General features: G+C 44.7%; 1 protein-coding gene across 1 annotated transcript in view; it reads right to left on the minus strand.

Annotated features, from left to right (window-relative positions):
- Window positions 1-14,273, minus strand: part of Alox5 (arachidonate 5-lipoxygenase) — a 52,341-nt gene extending 38,068 nt beyond the window's left edge. Inside the window, exons 1-2 of the mRNA XM_006978536.4 lie at window positions 14,002-14,273; window positions 3,630-3,828 (exon numbers count right to left, since the gene is read on the minus strand). Coding sequence (XP_006978598.1) covers window positions 3,630-3,828; window positions 14,002-14,151 — 349 coding nt within the window. The 5' untranslated portion in view covers window positions 14,152-14,273. The remainder of the gene's footprint in view (window positions 1-3,629; window positions 3,829-14,001) is intronic.
- Between the last annotated feature and the right edge of the window lie 9,420 nt (window positions 14,274-23,693).

Below are 23,693 nucleotides of genomic sequence, written 5' to 3' on the forward strand. Positions count from 1 at the left end.
TTCCAAGTTCTGGGATTATAGGCCAGGCTTCTTCTTATGCCAAGCTTGGTGGGTATTTTAAACCCCTTCAGAGTAGTCCTATAACTCTCATGCTGAGATGGCATAGCATCTAACTTATGTGCTGCCACAGAAAACAGCAGCACTCTTGGCTTTTCTGCTTCTAAGTCCATTTGGTTGCTTCATGGAGAAATGCAGGACACAAGTCCCAACACGCAGGACACTCTCCGGTTCCTTGTGCTATCTACACAGAAGACAGCCTCTGCTCTGAAACGAATGTGGTTACCTAGGCTGTGGGTGTAGAAGAGATACAAGCAGACACAGACTTGGGCTCTGTGGTTTAAAGTCATGTGACCCAGAGTAAGCTGCCTTGACTGTCTCACATATAACATGCCTACTTCTCAGGATCTTAGGGGGATGCTAGTGTGAGAACACTGTGAAGCATTCTGCACAGTGCTAGCCCCCCTTAAATGCCCAATAAATGAGAATAATGATTATTATGGGTTATTCCCATAACAGGTCCGAGGTTTTTCTGCCTATCTACAAGCCTGGGAGTCACAGTATTTTGTCACTTGGCCTGGCCTGTTATCTCTCATTTCAGGAGCTTTGTCAAGTTGCCAAAAGCCCTTAATACAGATTAAATTGTAATCAACTGTAGTCCAATCTAATGTAAATCCAGCAAACACATAGAGTCCCAAGTAGGAAAATCTGAAAATGCACTTATAGTACATACTATTATATAGTATTGTATCTATTCTACACTACTCTACTCTACACTCCAACTATCCGTGTAAAATATTTCATTGCACTGAACATTTATATTTCTGCAAAACACACCAAAATTAATGGAAACATTAAATAAAAACATTAAGATGCAAGCCCTGTTTTGATTTTGTTAGGTTTAGTAACCACAAGATTATTGTTTCAAGGCACTGGGAATGTTCTCAGACATCTATGCTCAGTTCTCTGTTCTCTTACTGCAGACTCATTCCCTCCAGTTCTCAGAAAGCCCCGAGAGCTCTCTAGCTCATTGTAGGTCTGGCCTCGAGAACTAGTCCCAAAGAGGAAGATCAAGATAATGGAGCAGGCTCAATACTCCTGAGACTGAGATGAGTCAAAACAGTGACAACACCCATTGTCACTGGCTACGGTAGGCATTGCTGTGAACGTTTGATAGTCTTGCCAAATGCCTTAGATAGCCAGAATATTCCTTGGCCACCTTGACTCTAAGCAGCTCCATTTCTTTACCTGCATTGGTATGAATAGATTTTCATGAAACCCAACACATCAAGTTGACCCAAGAGAATGGCTCAGTCTCCCCAACTATGAGACTCCAGCTAACAACTGATGGATCTTCCCAGGCTGTGGGTTGACACATTCTGAACTGAGTATTAGAAGAACCCATGGGCAGCTCCCCAGGGGCTGGCATGACCCTGGAATGAACCATTTCCCTACACATATGCTATGGATCCTGGGACCACAATGACAGTCCTACCATTCTTGTGATTACCAAGGTGAAAGGGTGAAAACATTAGGTATAGGCCATCATGTGGTGGGAAATGGGGTCACTTGCGGTGTGGGCCCTCCTCTTGATGTATTGTTCAAAGCATTTGTTGTTGTACCATATGGGTTAATCATGGCCACAGTCGTTTGGCATTCTTTAAATTGAGAAGTTTCAGTGTCTGCCCTCTTCAAGGACAGGTGGTAGAATTCCACTATACTGGTTCCAGGCACAGGCCTGAAGTCTGGAAGCTTTCTTTCTCTTTCTCTTGGAATTCTTGCTCTTATAAGTCAACTACCATGTAAGAAATGCAGCTACGCTGAGACCACTATGCTGTGAGACTCCTTAATGAATGGGGTGTTATGTAGGGATGGAGGCCAAGGAACCTTGAACCATGTGAGAGAAGAACCATCTTTGAGGCAAATCCTCCAGCCCCAGTCTTGTGAGTGAATGACACAGGGAACACAGATGAACTACTCAGTAGAGTCTTTCCAAGATTCCAGACCCATCTGATCATTAGCCAAATCAAATGAACATTTAAAGCAATGATGGTTGGTTACCAGAAAGTGGCTAACAGAACCTGCCAGCCAGATTATTTACGTCCCTGAAGATCCCCTCCATCTCATCCTGTCTCTAAAGGAGATAAAAATGGATTCCTTCAGTGGGCTCCCCGTTAAACTCAGCTCTGGGGACAGACTAGAGTGGAGGTCCTGGGAGAGTGTGTATGTTGAGGGTGGGCTGGGTGTTTCCTCCAACTCTGCTCTTCATTGTATACCAGGATGTCCACTTCTCTTCTGAGGTCACAGCTCCTCATGGGGGCTATCTTTAGAACACTTCCCTTCTGCATTACGCCTGTGTTCTTCCCCTTTTCCAGCTCATCAGGATTAGCCAGGGTGCTGTCCCTACACACAGAGGTGGCTGTGTCTCAGTGCCTCCTTGAATCATCCTAATCTGCCTGCACCATCTTGTATGTTGCTATGGAAAGCTACAGAATCTGTAGGCAGAAAGACTTTGCCACTGAGAGCTTGGGTGGGGCAGACAGAAGAAAGATTCTAACACCTTTCAAACACTAGGTTAAGAAAGCACCCTGTCCACAGTCTTCCTTGTTCTAGCCACAGGATGACTTGAGTGGTGTGTGTGTGTGTGTGTGTGTGTGTGTGTGTGTGTGTGTGTGTGTGTGTGTTTCCTGCTGGTGTTGGGGGAGGAATGGTAAAAATCCTTCTAAACCCAAGTATCCGGTCCAGAAATATTCCCAGAATTTGGTTTAAGTTCCACATCAAGGACAATGGGATGTAACCTGAAGGTCAAAGGACCCCAGAAGGAAAAGAACTTTTTTTTGTCTCAGTTTTCTACCAAAAGAGGTAGTGGTTTAATTATCAGCCTCATCTTGTCTATGTCTCCCAACTGTGAGAAGTGAATTATGGCAGGGGATCTGTGTCCCTAAGAAGGGATCATTGCTGCCTTGAGAAGCCACAGCCATCCCCCTGATCGCAGTGGAGGTCAGCAGGTAAGCTTATCACTCCAGACAGAGACTAAAAGCAGACTCAAGGGCCATAGCTAGAAGGAAGAAGTTTGCCAAGGCTTCAGCTTGACCCATGTATATAAGCAGCTAGTGTGCAAGGGTGTCAGAGAGAGAGAGAGAGAGAGATAGAGAGAGAGAGAGAGAGAGAGAGAGAGAGAGAGAGAGAGAGAGAGAGAGAGAGAGAAAGAAGGCCTTCAGGAGGTATCCTGTGGCTCTGAACACCCACCCCCCATCTTACAGAGAATAGGCAGAGATTTTGGATTACAAGGCCATGCCCTAACTTGCAGAGCTCCCCATTTATAGGATTAGTCTCACATGTGTCTGTTAAGAGGCCCTCATTACCTAGTGGCAAAAGGAGAAGGCATCAACTCCACATTTTCCCAGGCCAGCGTGCAGAGGGAGGCCACAGCTGGTGTGTGTCCTTGGGCTGTTAGCTCCTCTCTAGAGCTAGTTAGAGCACAGGAAGATCACACCTCCTATAAGGCAGAGGGTGCAAAGGTGTGCTCCACCCAAGATGGCATTCTCACATCCAGAAACACGGCTCTCTGAGAAGGAGAGACTTTCTAATTTCCAGGAAGCCTAGGAGTGGCAGGGGTCATAGTAGCTTACCACGTCCATCCCTCAAGACGATCTCGCCCTCGCCTGTGATCCAGCGGTAGCATGGGAACTCGATGTAGTCCCCGTGGGGTGTCTTCAGTGTGATGTACTTCAGGTACCAGTCATCATGTAGCCAGTATTTGCGCTTCTCAATTTTGACTAACTGGATCTCACCCAGTTCTTCATCCACAGTGACATCGTATGAGTCCACCTGGGCAGGAAAACAGGAGAATCAACTGTTGACCCCCTGGGCCCGAATTCTGAAGCCACTGAGAACATTCCTCCTGTTCTATTGTATTAAATTATTGCAGTCTCAGAGAATCAGCTCCAAGGCTACACACAGGGTTTGCAAAACATCCATGGTGTTGGCAGAAACTAGACTTTTCTATCTGAGGGGTGCAGGAAAAAGACACATTCACACGTATTTTGAGGGGTTTCTTTCTTTCTTTTCTCATGTTGGCTTCTCCTATTGCTCTCCCCCTCAAGTCCCTTTCCCACTCATATATATTCCAACAAAAACTTTTTCAGGCAATCCCAGAGTCACACAAAGGCCACGTTCCAATTAAGTGAGAGATTATAGAAACCATGGCTTATGTAAACATTTTATACTAACTCCCTGCAATTAAAGGGTAGCTGGTGAGTGCTGAGTCTCCAGGCAAAGAGGCCATAAATTCTCTGAGACAAGCCTTATGTCTTTTAACATCAGTTCAAGTCTGTACTGTACTCTCCAAGATACTATGACATAATAACACTTCAATCTTAAAGTGTACTTTTTGTCCTGTGTGTAGCTTCTAATTATCTAAGAACACTTGCAGCCCTCATTTGGGGCTACAGAGTCAAGTTATTTTCTTTCTTTCTTTTTTTTTTTTTCGAGACAGGGTTTCTCTGTGTAGCTTTGCGCCTTTCCTGGAACTCACTTGGTAGCCCAGGCTGGCCTCGAACTCACAGAGATCTGCCTGGCTCTGCCTCCCGAGTGCTGGGATTAAAGGCGTGCGCCACCACCGCCCGGCATCAAGTTATTTTCTGTAGCCTTGTTTAGTCAGAATATATTTTCATAATTTGAAGTCAGGAATGGGTATAAGGACTTAATCATTTGTCAGCTAACAATAATTGGGCTTTTTCATATTTACAATCTAGCCAGATACTCAGTATATCCTTGGGAACTGGACTATTTTTTTCTTGGGAAATGTTTATTTTGTAGCCCATTAGCAGAGCACCTGGCCTAATCTGAACTTACTTAGAGGCTTTAAATCAGATAATGGTAGAAAAGCTGTTTTAGTAGCTAAAAATACTGCTATTTTCTTAAATCAGCCTGAGCTAAGATATAAAACAGCTTTTAAGTGTGACTCACAGGTCTTGTGTGTAACAGGCTTAGCTATGAAACATTATTTTTATTCATTAAAATTATATATCTTAAGGAGGAGTCATATTTCAGTCAGTCCACAGTTATAAATGCTCAATAGATGGAATATATTCATGAGATAAACACACAGGCAGTGGGGGGATTCCCATACCAAATACACAGTAGCGGCGAGCATGCAGGGAGACAACAGAAGCAAAATACATTCCAGACTCTGTATTCTTGTCAGCCTTGCTTGAACAAGACATATGCATCAGAGAGAGATTCTTCTGGTGGACTGACAGCTGAACTTCAACTGCCATCTGCTGCACCTCTGATAAAGCCATTGCTCCCAGCACTATTAGAGTTCAACTATATAAACGTGGCAGTTCAAGATCACGCTAACCTTTGTCTTCTCATGAAGAAGATCTTCTCAAAAGGAAAGTAGAAATCTGTACCGTTAGACCTATTTAGCTACCTTGAAGGTCCATAGTCACTTCATCTAATTTCCCCAGCCCCGCCCTCTTTCTTTATCACGTGTTTCTCCTACATTTCAGTGCATAAACGATGGATTCTCACTGCTTTTTGAGTCTTCATTTAATCTTATGTAACATATGCCATACGTTGCTGTATTAAGCAAATTTGTATGCTTTCCTCCTGTTAGTTTTGGCTTATGCCAATTTGATTCTCCAACTTGCCTGATCTGAGGTGGGGTGAGGAAGTTTTGTTTTGTACATAGTTAATTTTTATAGCTGGCAGTAATCACAAATGTATGGAGTACAGCATAACATTTCCATACAAGTCTAGAAGAAACGTTGACACACCAGGGCAATTAACGTCTCTGTTGCCTCAAACACTCATCTGAGAAACGTTAAAAAGTTTCTCTTCAAACTGCTTTGAAATATACAACAAATGATTATGACCTATTGTCACCGTACTGTGCTGTGAAAGACTAAGACCTATGTCTCCTTCCTAACTTCCCCGCCCTCCCCCTTAACCTCTGCCTGGACGTTGCTAACTGTGATCCTGTCCCTGGTCTCTACTTCCATGTGATGGATTTTCCAGCTCCCAAATACAGAGAAATGTTTGTCTTTCTGTGTCTGACCTGCCTCAGTTAACAGAATGACCTCTGGGTTCATGCATGTTGCTGGAATGACCAAATTGGGGTGTGTGTGTGGGGGGGGGAACAACTCTTTCTGTGTGTGTGTGTGTGTGTGTGTGTGTGTGTGTGTGTGTGTGTGTGTGTATGTATGTGCTCATTTGTGCATGTGTGAGACTGAATAATATTCCATTACACTCACATATACCACATTCTCTGTACTTATTCATATGAAGTGTCAATATATCTTTAGCAAAGATGTCTTTTTTTTCTGGTTTGGTTTTTTTGAGACAGAGTCTCTCTGTGTAGCTCTAGCTGTCCTGTAGACTCTGTAGACCAGGCTGACCTGGAACACACAGAGATCCACCTGTCTCTGCCTCTCGAGTGCTGGAATTAAAGGCGTGTGTCACCACCACCTGGCTTAGCCAAGATTCTTAAGGAATTTTTTCATTTAGGTACCTCACCCCCTGCAAGACCCTGGACCCTGACTTTACACAGATGGGCTCTAATGACCCAGGGGATATCTATGACTCAGGCTGTAGGAGGGAAAGGTGCTCAGGCCCCTACCAATTCCTGCAAAGCCAGACTCGGTGAGAGTCATCTTCAGTTGCCCTTATGTTCTGGAGGATGCAGGTTGGCCCTTGCATGGAACAATCCTTTATCATGTACAGGGGCCTGCAGACAGTGGCTGTGGCTCCTATAGCACTCTTGAGAGGTAGGGGAATTAGGACATGTTTCATAGAGAAGACACTGAGGCCCAGTAAGGCCCACTTCAGCTATTAATTCACAGATCTGAAATTCCATTCCATGCCTTCCTGGTACAAACACTTCATCTCTCTCGAGGTCGGAGGGTGCCGATAAAGTGAGTAGAATAGATCTCATGGATTCAAGTCTTCCTGGGACAGATGAAGTTTACAGCCATAGATGCTGAGAACAATTAGCATTTCCATGCATTCAGGGCACTTGTAGTAAGCTGAGGCCACCCTGCTGCTGGAAGGTGCCATCCCAGACTGTGGACAGTGCCTCTACCTGGGCCCCAGTGACTGAGCTGTTGGATGCCCAGGGCTTGCCTGGCTCCTGCCTCCAGAGCATGGGTGAGCATGGCATCAGTACCCATGGCCTCTGGGTGGCCAGTATCTTTGTAGATTAATGGCGGGCAAGGGGAGATTGTTCCAGTGACTGCCACGTTTGGAAGCCTGAACTTGATAAGGCACTTTCAAGGCAAACATACTGAATTTGCATTGAGAGAAAAACAAAAAGTTCTACATGAGACAGTGAGATCCCACTGATCCCTATTCCTGTCCCTCTTTCTCCTAGTTCCTACCAAGAGTGAAAACTTCAGTGTTTTCACAAACCTCTCAGCTTTGACTACACTGGGCAGTTTGTATGTGGTGGCCATGGTCAAGTCCAGATGCTCTGGACTCCCAGGAACAGTTTCTGAGCATGGAAGAACCAGGCTCCTGTTCTAGGATGACCCATCTCAGGCCCTGTCAGAGGAGCCTGCCTAGCACCAGAGTGTCTCTCCTGTGGGACAGAGGCACATCCTGTCTGGATGTCCCTAAGACCACTTCTGCTCTACAGAGAGCAAGGGTCGTTATCATGGCCACACAGAGAATAATGACCCAGGGCTTGAAGAACCTCAGCTAGGGGCATTGTCTATGCTACAAGGTGGGATGAAGCCAGAAAGCCTCACTGATGCATCTAAGGGCTAGGGAAGAGATGTGGCTTCCACAGATGGGGGGTAGAAGGGAGCTCTCTACACATAGAGCTTCAGTGTGTCAGAACAGGTTCTGATGGGATTGACTCACATGTTCTGGGGACTTGAGCGAACATTTAGAGGAACATAATAAGGATAGGATGGTTTGGGACTGGATACCAGCAGAATGCACCCTCAAGCTAAGTCCTAACCTTGTGTGTGTGTGCAGAGTCCACAACCCTCCTAGGGACCAAGATGGAGACTGCAAATCCATTTGAGGAGTTGGGGAAGGCCAGTGATGAGGAGCAGGGTCAGAGGGCTAGGTGGCCTGGTGTTTGGGGCTTGAGTTCACATTGTAGGTGCAAACCGGCTGGCCGCATGGCCTTATCAGATTGCTTTATTTCCTTCTCCTTCTCCTTGCCCTCCTTCTCCTCTTCCTCCCCTCCTTGACCTTCCCCTCCCCTTCTCCATATTCTCTCTTCATATTCCTCCTTCTCTGCCCCCTCCTTGTCTTCATTTTCCTCCCCTTTCCTCCTCCTTCTTCTTCCCTTTCTTCTCTTCCTCCCCATTCTTCACCTCCTCTCCCCCTTTCTGCTCATCCTTCTATTCCTCTTCTCCTTGTTCTGCTCACCCTCTTAGACATCCTCCTCCTCCTTCTTTTTGGGGAGGACAGTGGATAACCTTGGATGTCATTTTTCAGGCACTGCCACCCCCACCCCAAGTCAGTGTCCCTTCCTCGCCCAGAACTGACAAAGTAGGCAGGGCTGGCTAGCCAGCAAACCTCAGTGACTCTCCCGTCTCCTTTTACCCAGGCTAGGATTACAATGTGGCTTCAGGTCTGGCTTGTAAAACATATGTGGGTCTCAGGATCAAACTCAGGTCCTTGCGCTTGCAAGGTGAACACTGTCTGAGTATCTCCCCGGCTGCATTTCTTCATCTTTCAAGAAGAGATAGCAACTAGCTTGCAAGATCATTGAGAAATCAGAAGGGCAGGATGCTTGAGTAGCCTGCTGTCTCCAAGGGCACAGTCCACTGGCTGACTGTACATGTCAGAACTGTGTGGTCTACATTCTCAGACTCCAGGAGAGCTCATAAGGCATGGTGTTCTGCAGTCTCTGTGAGCAGTCGGAGCCAAACTTTGCACTGCAATTCATCCACAGCTCCGTGTGCCCGTGGAGCTACAGAAAGAAACCGAACCCATATGCTCAAGCCCTGGTCTCAAAACTGAGAGGAGTGGGGGACTCCTTTAAGGATGAGGGACAATGGGAAGGACTGGTAGTGCATGCGGAGGAGAGGGAAGTCAGCCTGTGGTCAGGACTAAAGGGCGGCCACCAGCAAAGCCTGGACCCAGCCCCAGGCCAGCTGCTTCAGGGGAAGTGGCTTTCTTGTGGTGTTGAGAGGCTGGAGACGATGGTCTTAGGGTGAGAAGGGATGACATCAGGAAGGTTGGGGTGAATGAAGAGAGGGCACCCATTCTAAAGAAATAAGAAAGATCTGAGGGAATAGCTACGCACTTTGAGGCCATCTATACAGCTACATGGTGAAAGGAGAAAGATGCTAAGTAGCTTTTCTGGGGGAGGGCAGTCTGACCCTTCAGCACACCTATAGTATAGTCACAGGAAATGGGACCTTACAGGTGTCCAAGTACACCTGGCTAAGGTCCTCAGAGCTGCACTGGGATGAGGTCACAGGACATAAGACTTAATCTGCTCTCTGATAGGATCTTCCCTAGGAGATGGAGGTCAGGCCTGTGGTCTGGCTTATCTCTGGTCAGCTCAGAGACTTTGCTGCCTGGCTTCAGGCCTGGATGTGACGGGAGATAAAGAGGGGTTGAGGGCTCAGCTAGAACCCAGGAAGTCTTAGAGATAAAGTATGTTGTCTGTGGGTCTAGAACTACAGAGTGCAGCCATAACAAGATCACAGGAAGCAGAGAAAGGTTTCCCTTCAGGAAGATACAGGGTGACATGTGCTGTCCCACAAAAGAAGGCCTCAGGAGGGCACGTGGAGCCACCAACTGTGCTGATCTTTTCCTTCCTTTCTGAGTGAGTATGCTGGGACAACGCTGTGCTTTTTGTCTGTCATTACACTCAGTTCTTCATGGTGGGCACTATAAACAGTGCTTGGCCCAGGTGCTTGGTGAATGCTGTGCATGTGAGTGCATATGTCAGTGACCATTCCACATGACAGGTGTAGCTCAAGAGGACAAGTGCTGCTGATGTTAGGGAGTGATGGATCACCTCAGAGGTGCAGAGAGTGGAGAGGACAGTGTTCTCAGTTCAGGGAGTTCATACTGAGGAAGAAGGCTAGGACATAGCTCCCACAGACAGAAGTACTACTGCATTGGTCAAAAAGCCTGACAGAGACCCAAGAAACATGGAGTTCACTAGCTTAAGTCAGAAGGGACCAGAAGGCTGATTTCCCTTAAAAAAAAAAAAAAAACCAAAAACTCTGTTGTATATTTGGTTTTAAAGTTTCCAAATAGACTCATGCATCAATGATAGGGATATGTTTTGGGAAATGCATTGTGAGGCAATTCTATCATAGTACATATTTGCACAAACATAGATATATATTATACTGTAAACCCAGGCTACATGGTACAGCCTGCTGCTCCTAAGTGATATATCTGTACAGAATATTAAAATTGTACTGAATATGGTAGGCAATTGTAATATAATAGTGAGTATTTATCTGCTTAAACAGTGAGTACACCAGGCAACAAGAACTTTCAGCCCTGTTATAATGACACCATCATATATGTGACCTGTTGTTGACATAAACATCATTATGCAGTACATGACTATCTCAGCAAAGCATTAGTTGATCGCTTCCTGTTTGAACTTTCTATCAGCATTTTATAAACAATTATTCCTTCATTTGTTATTCCATCTCTACGAGAGGACAACTTTGCATGCTGTTCCTCAGGCACTGTCCACCTTCATTTACATGTAACCCTCTGTAGGTGGCTGGGAGAGAAGATGGATCTCTCCTGAAGTGAAGGCATGACCCAGCTGGGCTGACCATCTTGGATGGGGTCTGATGAGAGACAGATGGGAGGAGGAAGAGGCTGTGGAGTAGAGGATGAGGGAGGTCGGAGGCAAAAGAGAGACTAGGGCACAGAAAATGAGAGACAAAAAGGAGGAGATGCAATGATCAAAAGTTACAGAGAGAGAGAGAGAGGAGCAATAGTCCAGAAGATGTGCAGACAGAGGTGGGGAAATGAGGCTGAACTGTGGGGACTGAGAGGGTACCCAAGAGGGCAGTTAGGGGAGGCCGAAAGATGGAGAAGTAAAAAGACAGTAGAGAAAGGGGAGAGTTAGAGGGGGAGGGGCAAAGGAAAGAAGAGGAGGATGAAGGGCAGAATGTAGGAGAGGTGGACAGTGAGGAAGACTAGTATATGAAGGTTAATGCAGAAAGAAATATTTGTTCTCCATTGACATTAATCCTCATAAAGAGGTACTATAGAATTTACTCTTCATAAATATAAGAATATTTGTTACATATATTTGGGAAGTATATTATCCGTAAGATGAATTTATATGTACTAAATCTATTCAAGAATATACTCAACAGCATGCCATCCTTAGCTTTTTCAAAATACCGATGAGCAGGTAAAGTAGCCAATTAAGATGTCCTCAGAATCTCCAGATTTGTTAAAGCTGTTCCATGTAGGACCAGCTTATGGGACAAGGCCACTCCACGTTCTATCTGGGCTCTTTTCAACAGACGGCAGGAAACCACTGAATGTCTGACATTCAGGAGAATCTCGTCTGCAAAGGATTCAGTTCCTGACCTGAATCCCTATGCAGAACTCTTATGGGACTAATGGGGATGGGCAGCAGTGCACTTTATTAAGATGAATCAGTACTGTCCATTGTTCAAGTGCACATTAGGAAGGGGCGCTGGAAGTGATCTGCTGACCTTCTATGGTGGCCATTCTCCCTGTTATTCATGTTAAACCGTGGTGTTTTTCTAAGTACAGTGGGATAGCCTTATCGTCTCAGCAAACATTTCCCTTAAGGTTTCTTTTCTACCTTTACACAAAAGGGCTATCTGGACTTTAAAGATATACTGGCCACAGGATGAGGAAGTAGCTCTGGGTGCGCAAGAGAAAGTCTGTAGCAACTTTGCATCAACAGGAACTTTCTCAAAAGCTGTTTTCTTTTCCTTTTTTCTTTCTTTCTTTCTTTCTTTCTTTCTTTCTTTCTTTCTTTCTTTCTTTCTTTCTTTCTTTCTTTCTTTCTTTCTTTCTTTCTCTCTTTCATCCTTCCTTCCTTTCTTTTTTTTTTTGTTAAGGCTCTTTTTTCATTCCGCTATAGGACAACAGTTTCCCTTGTTCTGTGGTTCCCTCTCTCCGATGGAAATATGTATGCAAATCTCTCCTGAAATTTGCCTCTGGGGTTCTTGCTGAGGTGTTTAATTGCAATGTCACTTGAATGACTTTTCAGGTTGGGAAACAGAACAGAAAGAGGTACATAATGAGCAGAACAGTGCTCTACCCAGTACTTCCTACCCAGTCATCTATGATGGCCACACTGCTATTCCCCTTTCGGGGGAAATGACACATGATGCATCCTGTGCTACATAGCCTGAGCACACTGACAGCTTGCGCTTCAGTAGGTTTGTGGAGAAGGCCCCCTGCACAGCCCATTTATAAAGAGGAAGTAACCTGTCCTCTCTCCTTTTCACTAGGTACCGGGGGAACCCCTAAAATAGTGAAAGTAAGTGAAAGTGCTCTGGAGGTTGCCTAGGGTGTCAGCATCCCAAATGGATGACACACTTGGTCTTCTGCAGCAGTTCTGGACCAACTCCCAGACTGTGGAAACCCAGCATGAGATGTCATTCTGAAGCTCCACATCCAGCTTTGCTTGAAGGGAGTTCAAGCCTAGTTAACCCCTTGCAATTCCTGGCTCCGTACGAGGTCCCAGGATAGGAATCAAGCCTGCTTAGAGTTTGGAATCCTGAAAGGGGGCTAACTATTATTTCTTTAGCTCAGGCTGAGCAGATCTGACGTGCACTTTGTCCAGGAAGTATATTCAGTGGAAGCATATGAAGTTGTCAATTGTATTTATCACAAACAGTTAATTCTAAGCAAGTTCATGTGTGTTGACTCAATGCTAAACTAAATAAGAAGGTGAAATCTAAACTCTTTTGGTGTATTTTAGGATCTAGAGGTGGTAGAAGGAAAGAGACACCCTCTGGGGACCTGCGGTGTGCTTATTAGAGTTACTTACTAGCAAATTTTATGTACTGGGCACTTAGTGGGACACTGAAAACCATGACCTGTTTGTGCTCAGAGAAAGCCGTGAGCTAGAACGTACACACCAGTAGCATCCAAGATGAATGGCCGCCCACAGTGCCTGGGCGGGGCTGGGATGCAAAAACTCTGGCTGCCTTGGTTCCTGAGTTACCTGACTCCAGTGTCGGTACTAGGAGGAAAGAAAGGACACCTTTCTTCCTTTTTTCCCCTCCAGAGGTAATACTCAGGGAGGAAGTTTGCATGCACCCTGCTGACAGGCTTCCTGAAGGCTGCTTTGCCTGGGTTTTCTTCTTTGAAATTACTCCAGGGCTGGGTGCAGGGAATGTAGGATGCCTTAGGTGTGGAGACAACTCCTAGATTCATTCCCAGCCACCAAATGGGATTGAGCTTCCCCATGACTCGTGGAGAAGATTGGACCTAACCTATTTTCAGCTTGGTAAACTGAGGTACACAGTAGGGATAGAACAGTGATCAAGCCCGAGTGAACTCCGGGTTCTGGATCCCTGACTTGCTTACACTGGACCCCTACCTTCACAAAAACGGATAGCTGTAGGGCTTTTTGTGCTTTTAAGTAGAACAGGACTGAGGCACAGGGACCTCAGAATTACTCTCACAAATTCTGGGTCCCGTTTGTTAAACTTTATGCCTTCTCTCACGGAAGAAGCCAATCCCATGCAGACCCCACACTGGCAGTCCATTGTCCCTTAAGGGGTCCCGGCCACTAGGAAGCCCAGGGAGCTTCATTACCCAAGCCCCACTTGCCCTGACGTGCATGGACCCTGGCGCTGCTTCAGGGACCCAGATGCGCTCACAGCTGGGGCTCGGGCACTCGGTTTATACAGTCCTCAGACGCCTGCATGCCCTGTCCCGCCCGCCCGCCTCGGGCTCTTTGCCGCCAGCGTCCCTGTCCCCCGCGTCCCCCCCGCTTCCCCCTCCCCACCCCGCTTTCCCCCCATCCCTGCGGTCCCGGTCCCGAGCGCGCGTCCTCACCGCGCCACGCTCGAAGTCATTGTAGAAGGCCTTGTCCAGCAGGTGCTTTTCGCTGCATCCCGCAGACCCAATGAGGCTGAGGTAGATGTAGTCGTCGGTGCCCGCGAACCACTGGCTGCCGGTGGCCACAGTGACCGTGTAGGAGGGCATGACGCCGGGCAGTGAGTGCTGCTGGCGTGGGTGCAGGAGCTCGCGAAGCTCAGCGTGGCAGCACACCAGCCTCCCGACCCTGTCACCCGGGCAGCTCCCTGCCACAGGGTCAGCAGCCGCCCGGCCCTGCGTTTGAGTCAGGCCCCGCCCAGGACACCGCCCTGGCCTCTGGCTCAGGCTCCGCCCCTGGCCCTGGCTAGTCCTGACACCCCACTTCCCACCTCATCTTTCTCTCCTGTAGCGCTGGTGGGGCAGTGTAATCTCGTCTCTGATAGACTGGGGGGTCCTTCTTCCTGTGCCTCATCTCTACCCTGTAGGTGTCCTGGCAACCTAGCTTTTATCCCTCATTTACTTATGCATTCATTAGTTAGTCAATCCCTTATTACTTCTATCTTTGTGACTTCCTGCCTGACTCAGTGTCCCTCATTGCCAGCCCAAGGGCTGAGGTGTAGCAGTACCTACAGCCTATGTCCTCATTCAGTTTTCAGAGAGACAAGGCTGCCCACAGCCCATGCAGTAGTTAACTTAGAGCAGGGGGTCTGAAGCCCATGAGGAGAAGCCACCTGTAGCTGATGCCAGGGGTGGATCTGGACCACAGAAACGAAATGGGCAGGTCTTCACAGGTCGGGCAGGTCTTCTCTCTCTGGGCCAGGTACTGGTGAGGGTCAAAATGGGAGAAATGGTTAGTGGTGCTGGGAAAAAGCCCTAGAAAGTAGTAGCCAGGGTAGGAGATTGCTGATCTACACCCGTGGGACTGACTGGAGCTTGGATGGCATGCTTGCAGAGGGTGGGCTTGCGGTGGGAAAGGTGTTAGTCTTGTCCAGAGATGCCTTAGGGAGTTGGTAGAGGCTGGGAGTCCGGGGAGAAGAGTGAATTCCTCTTCGACAGTCAAGCTGCCCCTTTTGGGTCAAGGTAGAAAAGGAACCTTAAGGAAAGTAATTGCTGAAAAGGCAAGGAAGGTTATCCCACTGTACTTAGAAAAGTGCAGCGTGTTACCACGGACACCAAGGAAAACAACCATAAGGCTGGCAGGTCACTTTATAAGGTGGGCTGTCAACACTCCTTAACTTACACTTGAAGAATGGGCACTATTGATTCGTTTCTAATAAATTGCATTGCTACTTCTTGGTTGTTCCTTTAAGTTCTGTTCATCCTGCCTTACAATTGATTGGATGGGGGCCCACCTAGAAAATAAGGCACTGTATAATTAACTGTAATTATAATAAGACAATGTATAATTAATTATATCTCCAACATCCTACCACATCAGCATTTGATAGCATGACTGGGTGCTATACAGTGGTCATAGCACAGTCTAAGTGAGCTCTTTTCTGAAGGCATTTATCTTCCCATTTCCACAAAGCCTTGGCATATTTTCTCCCCTTCTGGATTTCTCTTGTCTTCCTTCTCTACCTCTAGGTCTCCTGCAAAGCCTTCCCAGCTGCTGCTCCTCCCAGAGGTCTGTTTGCCTCTCCTTTTTGACTCAGATCTCACAGTCTTTATTTACACTTACTCATGGACACACTGCCATTCTGTCCCACCAGGATCTGCTGTCTTCATTTCTCCCACCATATTAGGAGGTACTGGGGGGCTGGCACTGTATTTCACTCATATCCTAGTTTAGCACAATGTGAGGCACAAAGAAGCTGCACATGGATCCTAGAAGAGGGAGTTACTGGGGAGCCTGTAACTTGCTCGGAAAGCAGGCTTTGTGGTTGGCAAAGCTGAGGGTAAGGTAAGAGAAGAAGACCAGCCCTTACTTCCCCTCGCTGGTGGCATGATTCCCTGACTCACACAGTGGCATGTACAAGAAACCATAGATCCACCACATTCATAATTGCAGCAGGATGAATCTGCCCCCTTCAGCAGGACAAAGCAGACCTGGCCTCTGCTGGTCAAGGAAGTGACTAGAAACCTTTCTGTCTGAGATGCTCACTTTCCTCTGCAGGTACAGACCACACCTTATTTTAGCCAGCTTGAACAAAAGCAGAGACCCACAGTCAGACATTACGAAGAGAGAGAGACCTTGCAACACTCCCTTCAGAGCTCAGGGAATCCCCACCGAAGAGGACGCAGAAAGATTGTGCATGCCAGAGGGGATGGAGGACACCAAGAAAACATGGCCCTCTAAGTCAGCATGAGCAAAGCTCATATGAACTCAAAGAGACTGAAGCAGCGTGTACAGCCTTCACGGGTCTACATCAGGTCCTCTACGTATAGATTACAGCTTCCAGTTCAGTGCTTTTATGGGATTCCTGACTGTGTCAGCAAGTAGGTTTCTGATTCTTGTGCCTTCTCCTGGGCCTTTTTTCTTCTGTTGGTTTTTCCTGTCCAACTGCAATGTAATACTTTTTGTTTTATCAATTTTCATGTAAGCCCACAAACACAAAACAAAACAAAACAAAACAAAACAAAATATATGGAGGGGGCTCTTGAAGTTGAGTGGGTAGGGAGGTAGTGAGAATCTGGAAGGAGTTGGGCTGGGGAAATATAATCATAGTATAGTATAATTTTAAATAAAAATGGTAAAAATTTATAGCTTCTTTCAGTTTCTTTTGGCCTGTCAACATCTACCATGGAGCACAAAATTCTAAACAAACAGTTAAAAAAAGAGAGACTAAAGTATCTCTTGTGTATTGGGAATTTAGAGGAAAATGTACAGTCACTTGTCTCCCAACAGTATCAGTTAGGATCACACTAGAGGAATAGAACACAGACATGTATGCCACCTTTCATTTTTCCAGATCACATCTTCCCAAGCCCAGGCCTAGACAGAGGCTCACAGTCTCAGCAGACATCCCTGAAGATGAATGTGAACAGCTCATCCCAGTTCCTGGCTCATTTAGTTACCACGTAAGCCATCCAAGAGAAGTCAAAGGAAAAAGGATGATTCTGAAACCGTCCCTGTGAATTTGCAAACAGCCTGTTGGAAGGACAATGTTGAAATGCCTGTTGTGGTTCCTTCAGCCTGAGGTCAGAGCACCAATCATTTTATGGACCAGTATTCTCCATTTTTCCTCTGCCTCCTGCCTATCAAAATGGTATCAGCCTTTTTTGCAGACTGGTTCCTCCCTCATGTTTGTGCTATGGGAGGAAGGTGGAATACCCCACACCACTTAATCTTGATCCCCAGTCTTCCAAGACCCAGTAGGTTTACATGAAGACTGAGTACAACCACTCAGTTTTATTTAGGAAGAGAAACTTAATGAACCTTCTCTCCTTTAGAACTTTTAGAGCAAGTACAAAGATAGCTTCCAACCCTGAAAGCACACACTCAACTGGACTGGTGTGGAGCTTTTGGTTCCTGTTTTTTCAGAAGTGAACACCAGGGAGCCTGGATGAAGAGCACAAGAAGAGTACCTCCATCCAAAGCTGAGAGTGGTCCTCCCTCCAAGACCTGTCCTCCATCATCTGAAAAGCCTGGCTATTCTCTTCCTTCAAGGTGCATTTGTTATCTTTGATAGACAGTGAGATATCCATCACTGTCTATCATTTTATGATTTTCCTTGTTTTGGGTCTGTTTCCTAATAGAGGCAGAGTGCGGTTTTATTCACATTCACATGCTATCATTTAAGGTTTTTGTAAAGGTTCTGAAGAAAGAAAATATTTCTACGTGAGACAACTGAATACTTGCAGGTAGGTGTGATGCTATTTGAGTTCTCACGGTCTTCCCATTGCTGAGGGCTGTGCATCAGATTCGGTTAGATACTATTCGGTTAGAAGCTCATTCCTGTTTGCAAACAGGAAAACTATCATGTTGGATTTCCAATCACTGTAATGAAATGCAAGAGTTAGTCAATCCCTGAAGAAAAAGTGTATAATGAAATCCCAGGCCACCATCATTTCACTCGATTGCTTTGGGCCTGTGGTGAGGTATGCATTGTGGTTACAGTGTGTGGTGAAGCAAAGACCTCATGGATAGGAAGCAAAAGTGAATATCAGAATATTGGGGTCTCACAACTCCCTTTAAAGGTATGCCACCCCATGACCTAAATGAGGCATCTTAGGAGGACTGACTTACATGTGTGTTAGGCAGTTTTAGGGAGGTAGTTAATAGTATGATTCCTTGTGACTTCTTCAGACAGCCTTAGTGCTATTTTGCCCTCCTCCCACCTTATTCTGTATACGATCCACTCAACAGCTGTGAACCTAGTCAATTACCTGGAGCCAAGGAAGTCATGGATCTTGCAGGAGAACCTACAACCACCACTTTCCTAAATAGGCCAATCCTTAAATACATTCTAAATGTTGTCCTTATTCCCACAGAAAAGTGTAGTTCTCATTCCTCATAAGGGAAACTTCTCTTTGCAATAGACAGTCACTGTTATAGAAGAACACAACCCAACAAAATGCAGAGCTGTAGAGGTCAGACCCAACTGATACATCGATAACACAACTCCTGCACTTAAGGCCCAGGGATCATCACAGAAGAGGGGCAAAAAGATTGTAAGACCTGGAGGAACAGGGAGTTTGCTGTGAGACTGTGAGTCCCAGGAATGTCAGGAGCTACACCCATAAAGTCTCACCAACATGGTTCCCTAAACATGAGCTGAACAAGGATGACACCAATAGACCCACTGACATGGATGGGGAAGGTATGGGTTGGGGAAGCTCAGGAGGCCTTAACCTTAGACAAAGAATTACAGGCGGCTAAGGAAGGCTCAGAGCAGGAGAAATGGTATTCCAGGAAAACACGACAATTGGTTATTCAATAACAAATGTTCATCCCTGAAAACATGCATAAAGTAACATTATACAGACCGAGCAGGTTATACTTATGTATGTAGGAACACACACACCACCACCACCACCACAACAACAACAACAACAGCAACAACAAATGAAAAAAGAGGCCATTAATTTGGAAGAAAGCAAGAATGAGTTTAAAGAAGGGAGGACATAGGAGGAGGAAATGATGTAATTGTATTATAATCTCAAAAAATAAAGATAAAAGAAAGAATAAAAAGTCCAAATTATCAGCAGTTCATTCATAACTGAATTTCAAGGTTTCCTCACCAGGACAATGCAAATCCAACAATAACAACCCAGATCTTTTCATGGTTGGAGGTAGAGCCCTTTTTGAGGAAGATGTTGACATCAACAGCCAGCCTCTTGAGGATGATCACAAGCACCCGTCCCCCTCCCTGCCGCAAGACAGGAATTTTCCAAGTAGCCCTAGCTGTCTTGGAACTCACTCTGTAGATCAGACTAGCCTCAAACTCACAGAGATCTACCTGCTTCTGCCTCTCAAGCTCTGGGATTAAAGCACCACCACCGCCCAGCTAAGCATTTGTTCTTTTCAGTCCTCAAGAAATGTTGAACAAATGAATTTTGCTCTTGCCTAACTCCTGATGTTCTTTGATGCATTTGCATTTGTTCCCTGTCATTCAACCTCATGTAATAAGCTCTGGTGTTTTGCTTCCGGGACAGTGAACTGACAGTAGTATAGATCACATCATTCTGTCAACCTTGGACCTTGGTTCATAGGTGCTTAATGCTTTCTCTGAGCATGACTTTTTACAAAGTATGTTTTTAAATTATTTCTTTGCAAATTTTATACACTCATAGTGTATTTTGATCATATTCACCCCTATTCCTCCCCTTAAGTCCTTCTGTATATACCCTACCTCCTCCCCATCACAACTTCATGTGCTCTTTATTTTATTTTTTTAATTTCTTATAACTTACTGAGCTCAAATTTGTGCTGCCCATATACACACTAGTGTGGGGCCATCCACTGGACCATGGTCAGCCTACCAGAGACCACACTACTAAAGAAAACTGGCTCTAACCTTCCCTAGATGACAATAGCTCCTTGGCTGAGGCTGCCTGCTCCGTGCTGGAATATTGACTGGCTTGATCTTGTGTGGGTCTTGTGCATTGGTCCTGTTATCTCCAAACGACACTGTTTCTCCCTAGTCTTCACTGAACTCTGGTTCCCACAACCTTTCTGCCCTTTACTCCATGATGTTCCCTGAGACTTCAGATTTTTATTAGACCAATCAGGTGTCTTAGGCAGGCAAGATGAAACAAATGCAACACACCTTCCCATAGTTAACAAATACAGCATGGACAAATGTAACACATCTTTACATTTAAACATAGTTAAACAAATATTCTGCAACATGGAGGTTCCTTTAAAAAGCCTAGAAATAGAACTACCACATGCAACAGCCCTACCACTTGTAGTAGTTTGAATGTAATGGCCCCCATGAGCTCATCGGGAGTGGCATTATTAGGAGGTGTGGCTTGTTGGAGTAGGTATGGCCTTGTTGGAGAAAGTGTGTCACTGTGGAGACAGGCTTTGAGGTCTAATATATACCTAACCATGCCCAGTGTCTTAGTTCACTTCCTGTTGCCTGTGAATGTAGGAATGATGCAAGGAATGTAGCAAGATGTAGGAATCTCAGCTCCTTCTCCAGCACCATGTCTGTTATACACTGCCATGTCCTGCCATAGTGATAATGGACTAAACCTCCAAAACTATAAGCCACCCCATTAAATGTTTTCCTTTATAAGAGTTGCCATAGTCATGGCATCTCTTCACAGTAATGGGAACCCTAATTAAGACACCACTCCTGGTCATACGCCAAAAAGACTTTATACCTTACCACAGAGATTCTTGCATATCCATGTTTGTTGTTGCTTTTTTCACAATAACTGAGAAGTGGAACCATCTTAGGTCAGGGGCCACGTGAGAGGAACAGCAAGCAGCAAGGAACTCAGAGACATGGCTTGGTGGCCAGCAAAACCATGTCAAGCAAGCCTTGGAAAGGCAGAGCCCAAGAACTATGTGTCCTGAGGACCTCATGCTGTTATTGAGCATAGCTCTGCTTATTGCCCTCAAGGTCACCATGTCCCTCATAATCTATGAGTCGTATGAAATCTCTAAGGGAGTTTCTACCCTCACTGGGCAGTGTTACTGGTACTTACAGTAATAGTATTTGAGTTTTTCCAAGCATTGTTGCTGGATCAGATTAATAATTCAACCACAACCCTTAGAAAGAATTTAGACATGTAGGTTGTTAGTAAAGTTAGGTTAAGATATTTCGTTAATGGCTTTGATGTAGAAAATCTTTAGGAACAATGTAAAGGTTAGAAAGGCACACTTTTAATGTTTGGGAGAAGACTCATTGAGGTAAAAAATAAGAACAAAGGCAGCCTGGTTATTATTAGCTGATGTGCCTTTCTTGCTAGGATAGGTTGGTGGTCAATGACAATGATTAATTCTTTGTACCCATTTTTGCCCTCAGCTTCCTGATATGATTTAATAAAAAAAAACTGTTGATGAGTGAATATGCATCCTAAGGATTTAAAGTAGAAATGATTTATTGTTTTTCATATATAAAAGTTTAGATTTGTGATTATGATTTTTATGAGTGCCTTTTGAGGTAAATAATAAAATGATTGATTTTTTTTTGTAACAGCAAAATACAACCAGCCAATAAAAGAACTGGCTGAGAAAAATATCTTGCTTGCTTATACTTTGTTAATCTATAACAAGTGAATGTATGTGGGTCCTTGGGAATAATTTGTTTTTCTCCTGTAATATGTAAAATGTTTAATCATATAAGGGAAAAGAGAAACATTGTTTTTACTTGTATTCATTGTAATCATTCACTTAAGAAATAGAATGTAGCCGGGCACACGCCTTTAATCCCAGCACTCGGGAGGCAGAGCCAGGCGGATCTCTGTGAGTTCTATATTGCTTGAAAGATTTTGCTGGGGTATATAAGCTATAAAGGAAGAAAATAAAGATATAGAAGGGAAAAGTTAGAAGGAAGACAGAAGGAAAAGGTTAGGAGGAGAACAGGAAAGATGTAAGAGGAGAACATCAGGAAGGAGGTAAGGGAAAAAAATAAAGAGATCCTGACATGTTGAAGGCATGTGTGTGTGTGTGTGTGTGAGTGTGTGTGTGTGTGTGCGCGTGTGTGTTTGCTGGTCCAGAGAATTAAGCTTTGCCCCACTGGCCAGTCCCAGAGAAGTAAGCTTTGCTCCCTCAGATTAAAAAGTTATTTGTGTGACTAGTTGCCAACTCCATGCCTTCCCTTCAGTTCCCTGAAAGTTGACCTTACTGCAGCAGATAACCATTACAGATGAGTGGATAATGAATACCTTGGTACCCCAAACACATAAAGACCCAACAAAGAAAGAGAGTTACAGACAAATTTCCCTCATGAAAACAGATGAAAAATACTCAATAAATACTACAAAACATATCCAAGAACATTTCACAAAGATCAACCACCATGATCAAGTAGGTTTCATCCCAGAGATGCAGCAATGGTTCAATATATGAAAATCAATAAATGTAATCCACCACATAAACAAACTGAAAGAAACACATGATCAGCTCACTAGATGCAGAAAAGACCTTTGACAAAATCCAACAACCCTTCATGATAAAAGTTCTGGAAAGATTGGGCATATAAGGGATATACCTAAATCTAACAAAGGCAGTTTATAGCAAGTCCATAGCCAACATCATCTTAAATGGAGATAAACTCAAAGCAACTCTACTAAAATCAGGCACAAGACAGGGATGTCCACTCTCTCTGTACTTATTCTAGCTAGATTAGTGAGACAACTGAAGGAGATCAAGAGGATACAAATTGGAAGGGAAGAGGTCAAGGTATCTTTATTTGCAGATGATATGATATTAAACACAAATGACTCAAAATCCCATTGGAGAACTCCTACAGCTGATAAACACTTTCAGCAAAGTAGCTGGGACAAAACTAACTCACAAAAAACAGTAGCCCTTCTAAATACAAATGACAAATGGACTGAGAAAGGAATCAGGGAAACAACGCTTTTCACAATAGCCTCAAATAATATAAAATATGTTGGGGTAACTCTAACTAAGCAGGTGAAAGACTTATGATAAAAACTTTAAGTCATTAAAGAAACAAACTGAAGATATCAGAAGATGGAAAGATTTCCTTTGCTCATGGATCAGTAGGATTAACATAGTAAAAATGGCCACACTACCAAAACCAACCTACAAATTCAATGCAATCCCCATAAAAATTTCAACACAATCTTCACAGATCTTGAAAGTACAGTTCTCAGCTTTGTATGGGGAAAAATGGGATAGCTTAAAAAAATTCTGAACAATAAAGAACTGCTGGAGATCTCACCATTCCCAATTTTAAATTACACTACAAGTCTATAGTAATAAAGACAGCATGGTATTGGCATAAAAACAGTGATGTTAGTTAATAGAATCTATTTGAGGACCCAGTCATAAATCCACACACCTATGGACACCTGATTTTTTTTTATAAAGATACACTGGAAAAAAGATGGCATCTTCAACAAATGGCGGTGGTCAACCAGGTTGTGTGCATGCAGAAGAATGCAAATAGATCCATATTTATCACCTTATACACAAAACTCAACTCCAAATACTTCAAAGACCTCAACATAAAACCAGATACACTAAACCTGATAGAAGAGAAAGTGGAGAACAGCCTTGGACTCATTGGCACAGGAGAAGACTTCCTGAACAGAACCCTGATAGCACAGGCATTAAGATCAAC

The sequence above is a fragment of the Peromyscus maniculatus genome, chromosome 3, assembly GCF_049852395.1.
Source record: "Peromyscus maniculatus bairdii isolate BWxNUB_F1_BW_parent chromosome 3, HU_Pman_BW_mat_3.1, whole genome shotgun sequence".
In the NCBI taxonomy this organism is placed as follows: Eukaryota; Metazoa; Chordata; class Mammalia; order Rodentia; family Cricetidae; genus Peromyscus; species Peromyscus maniculatus.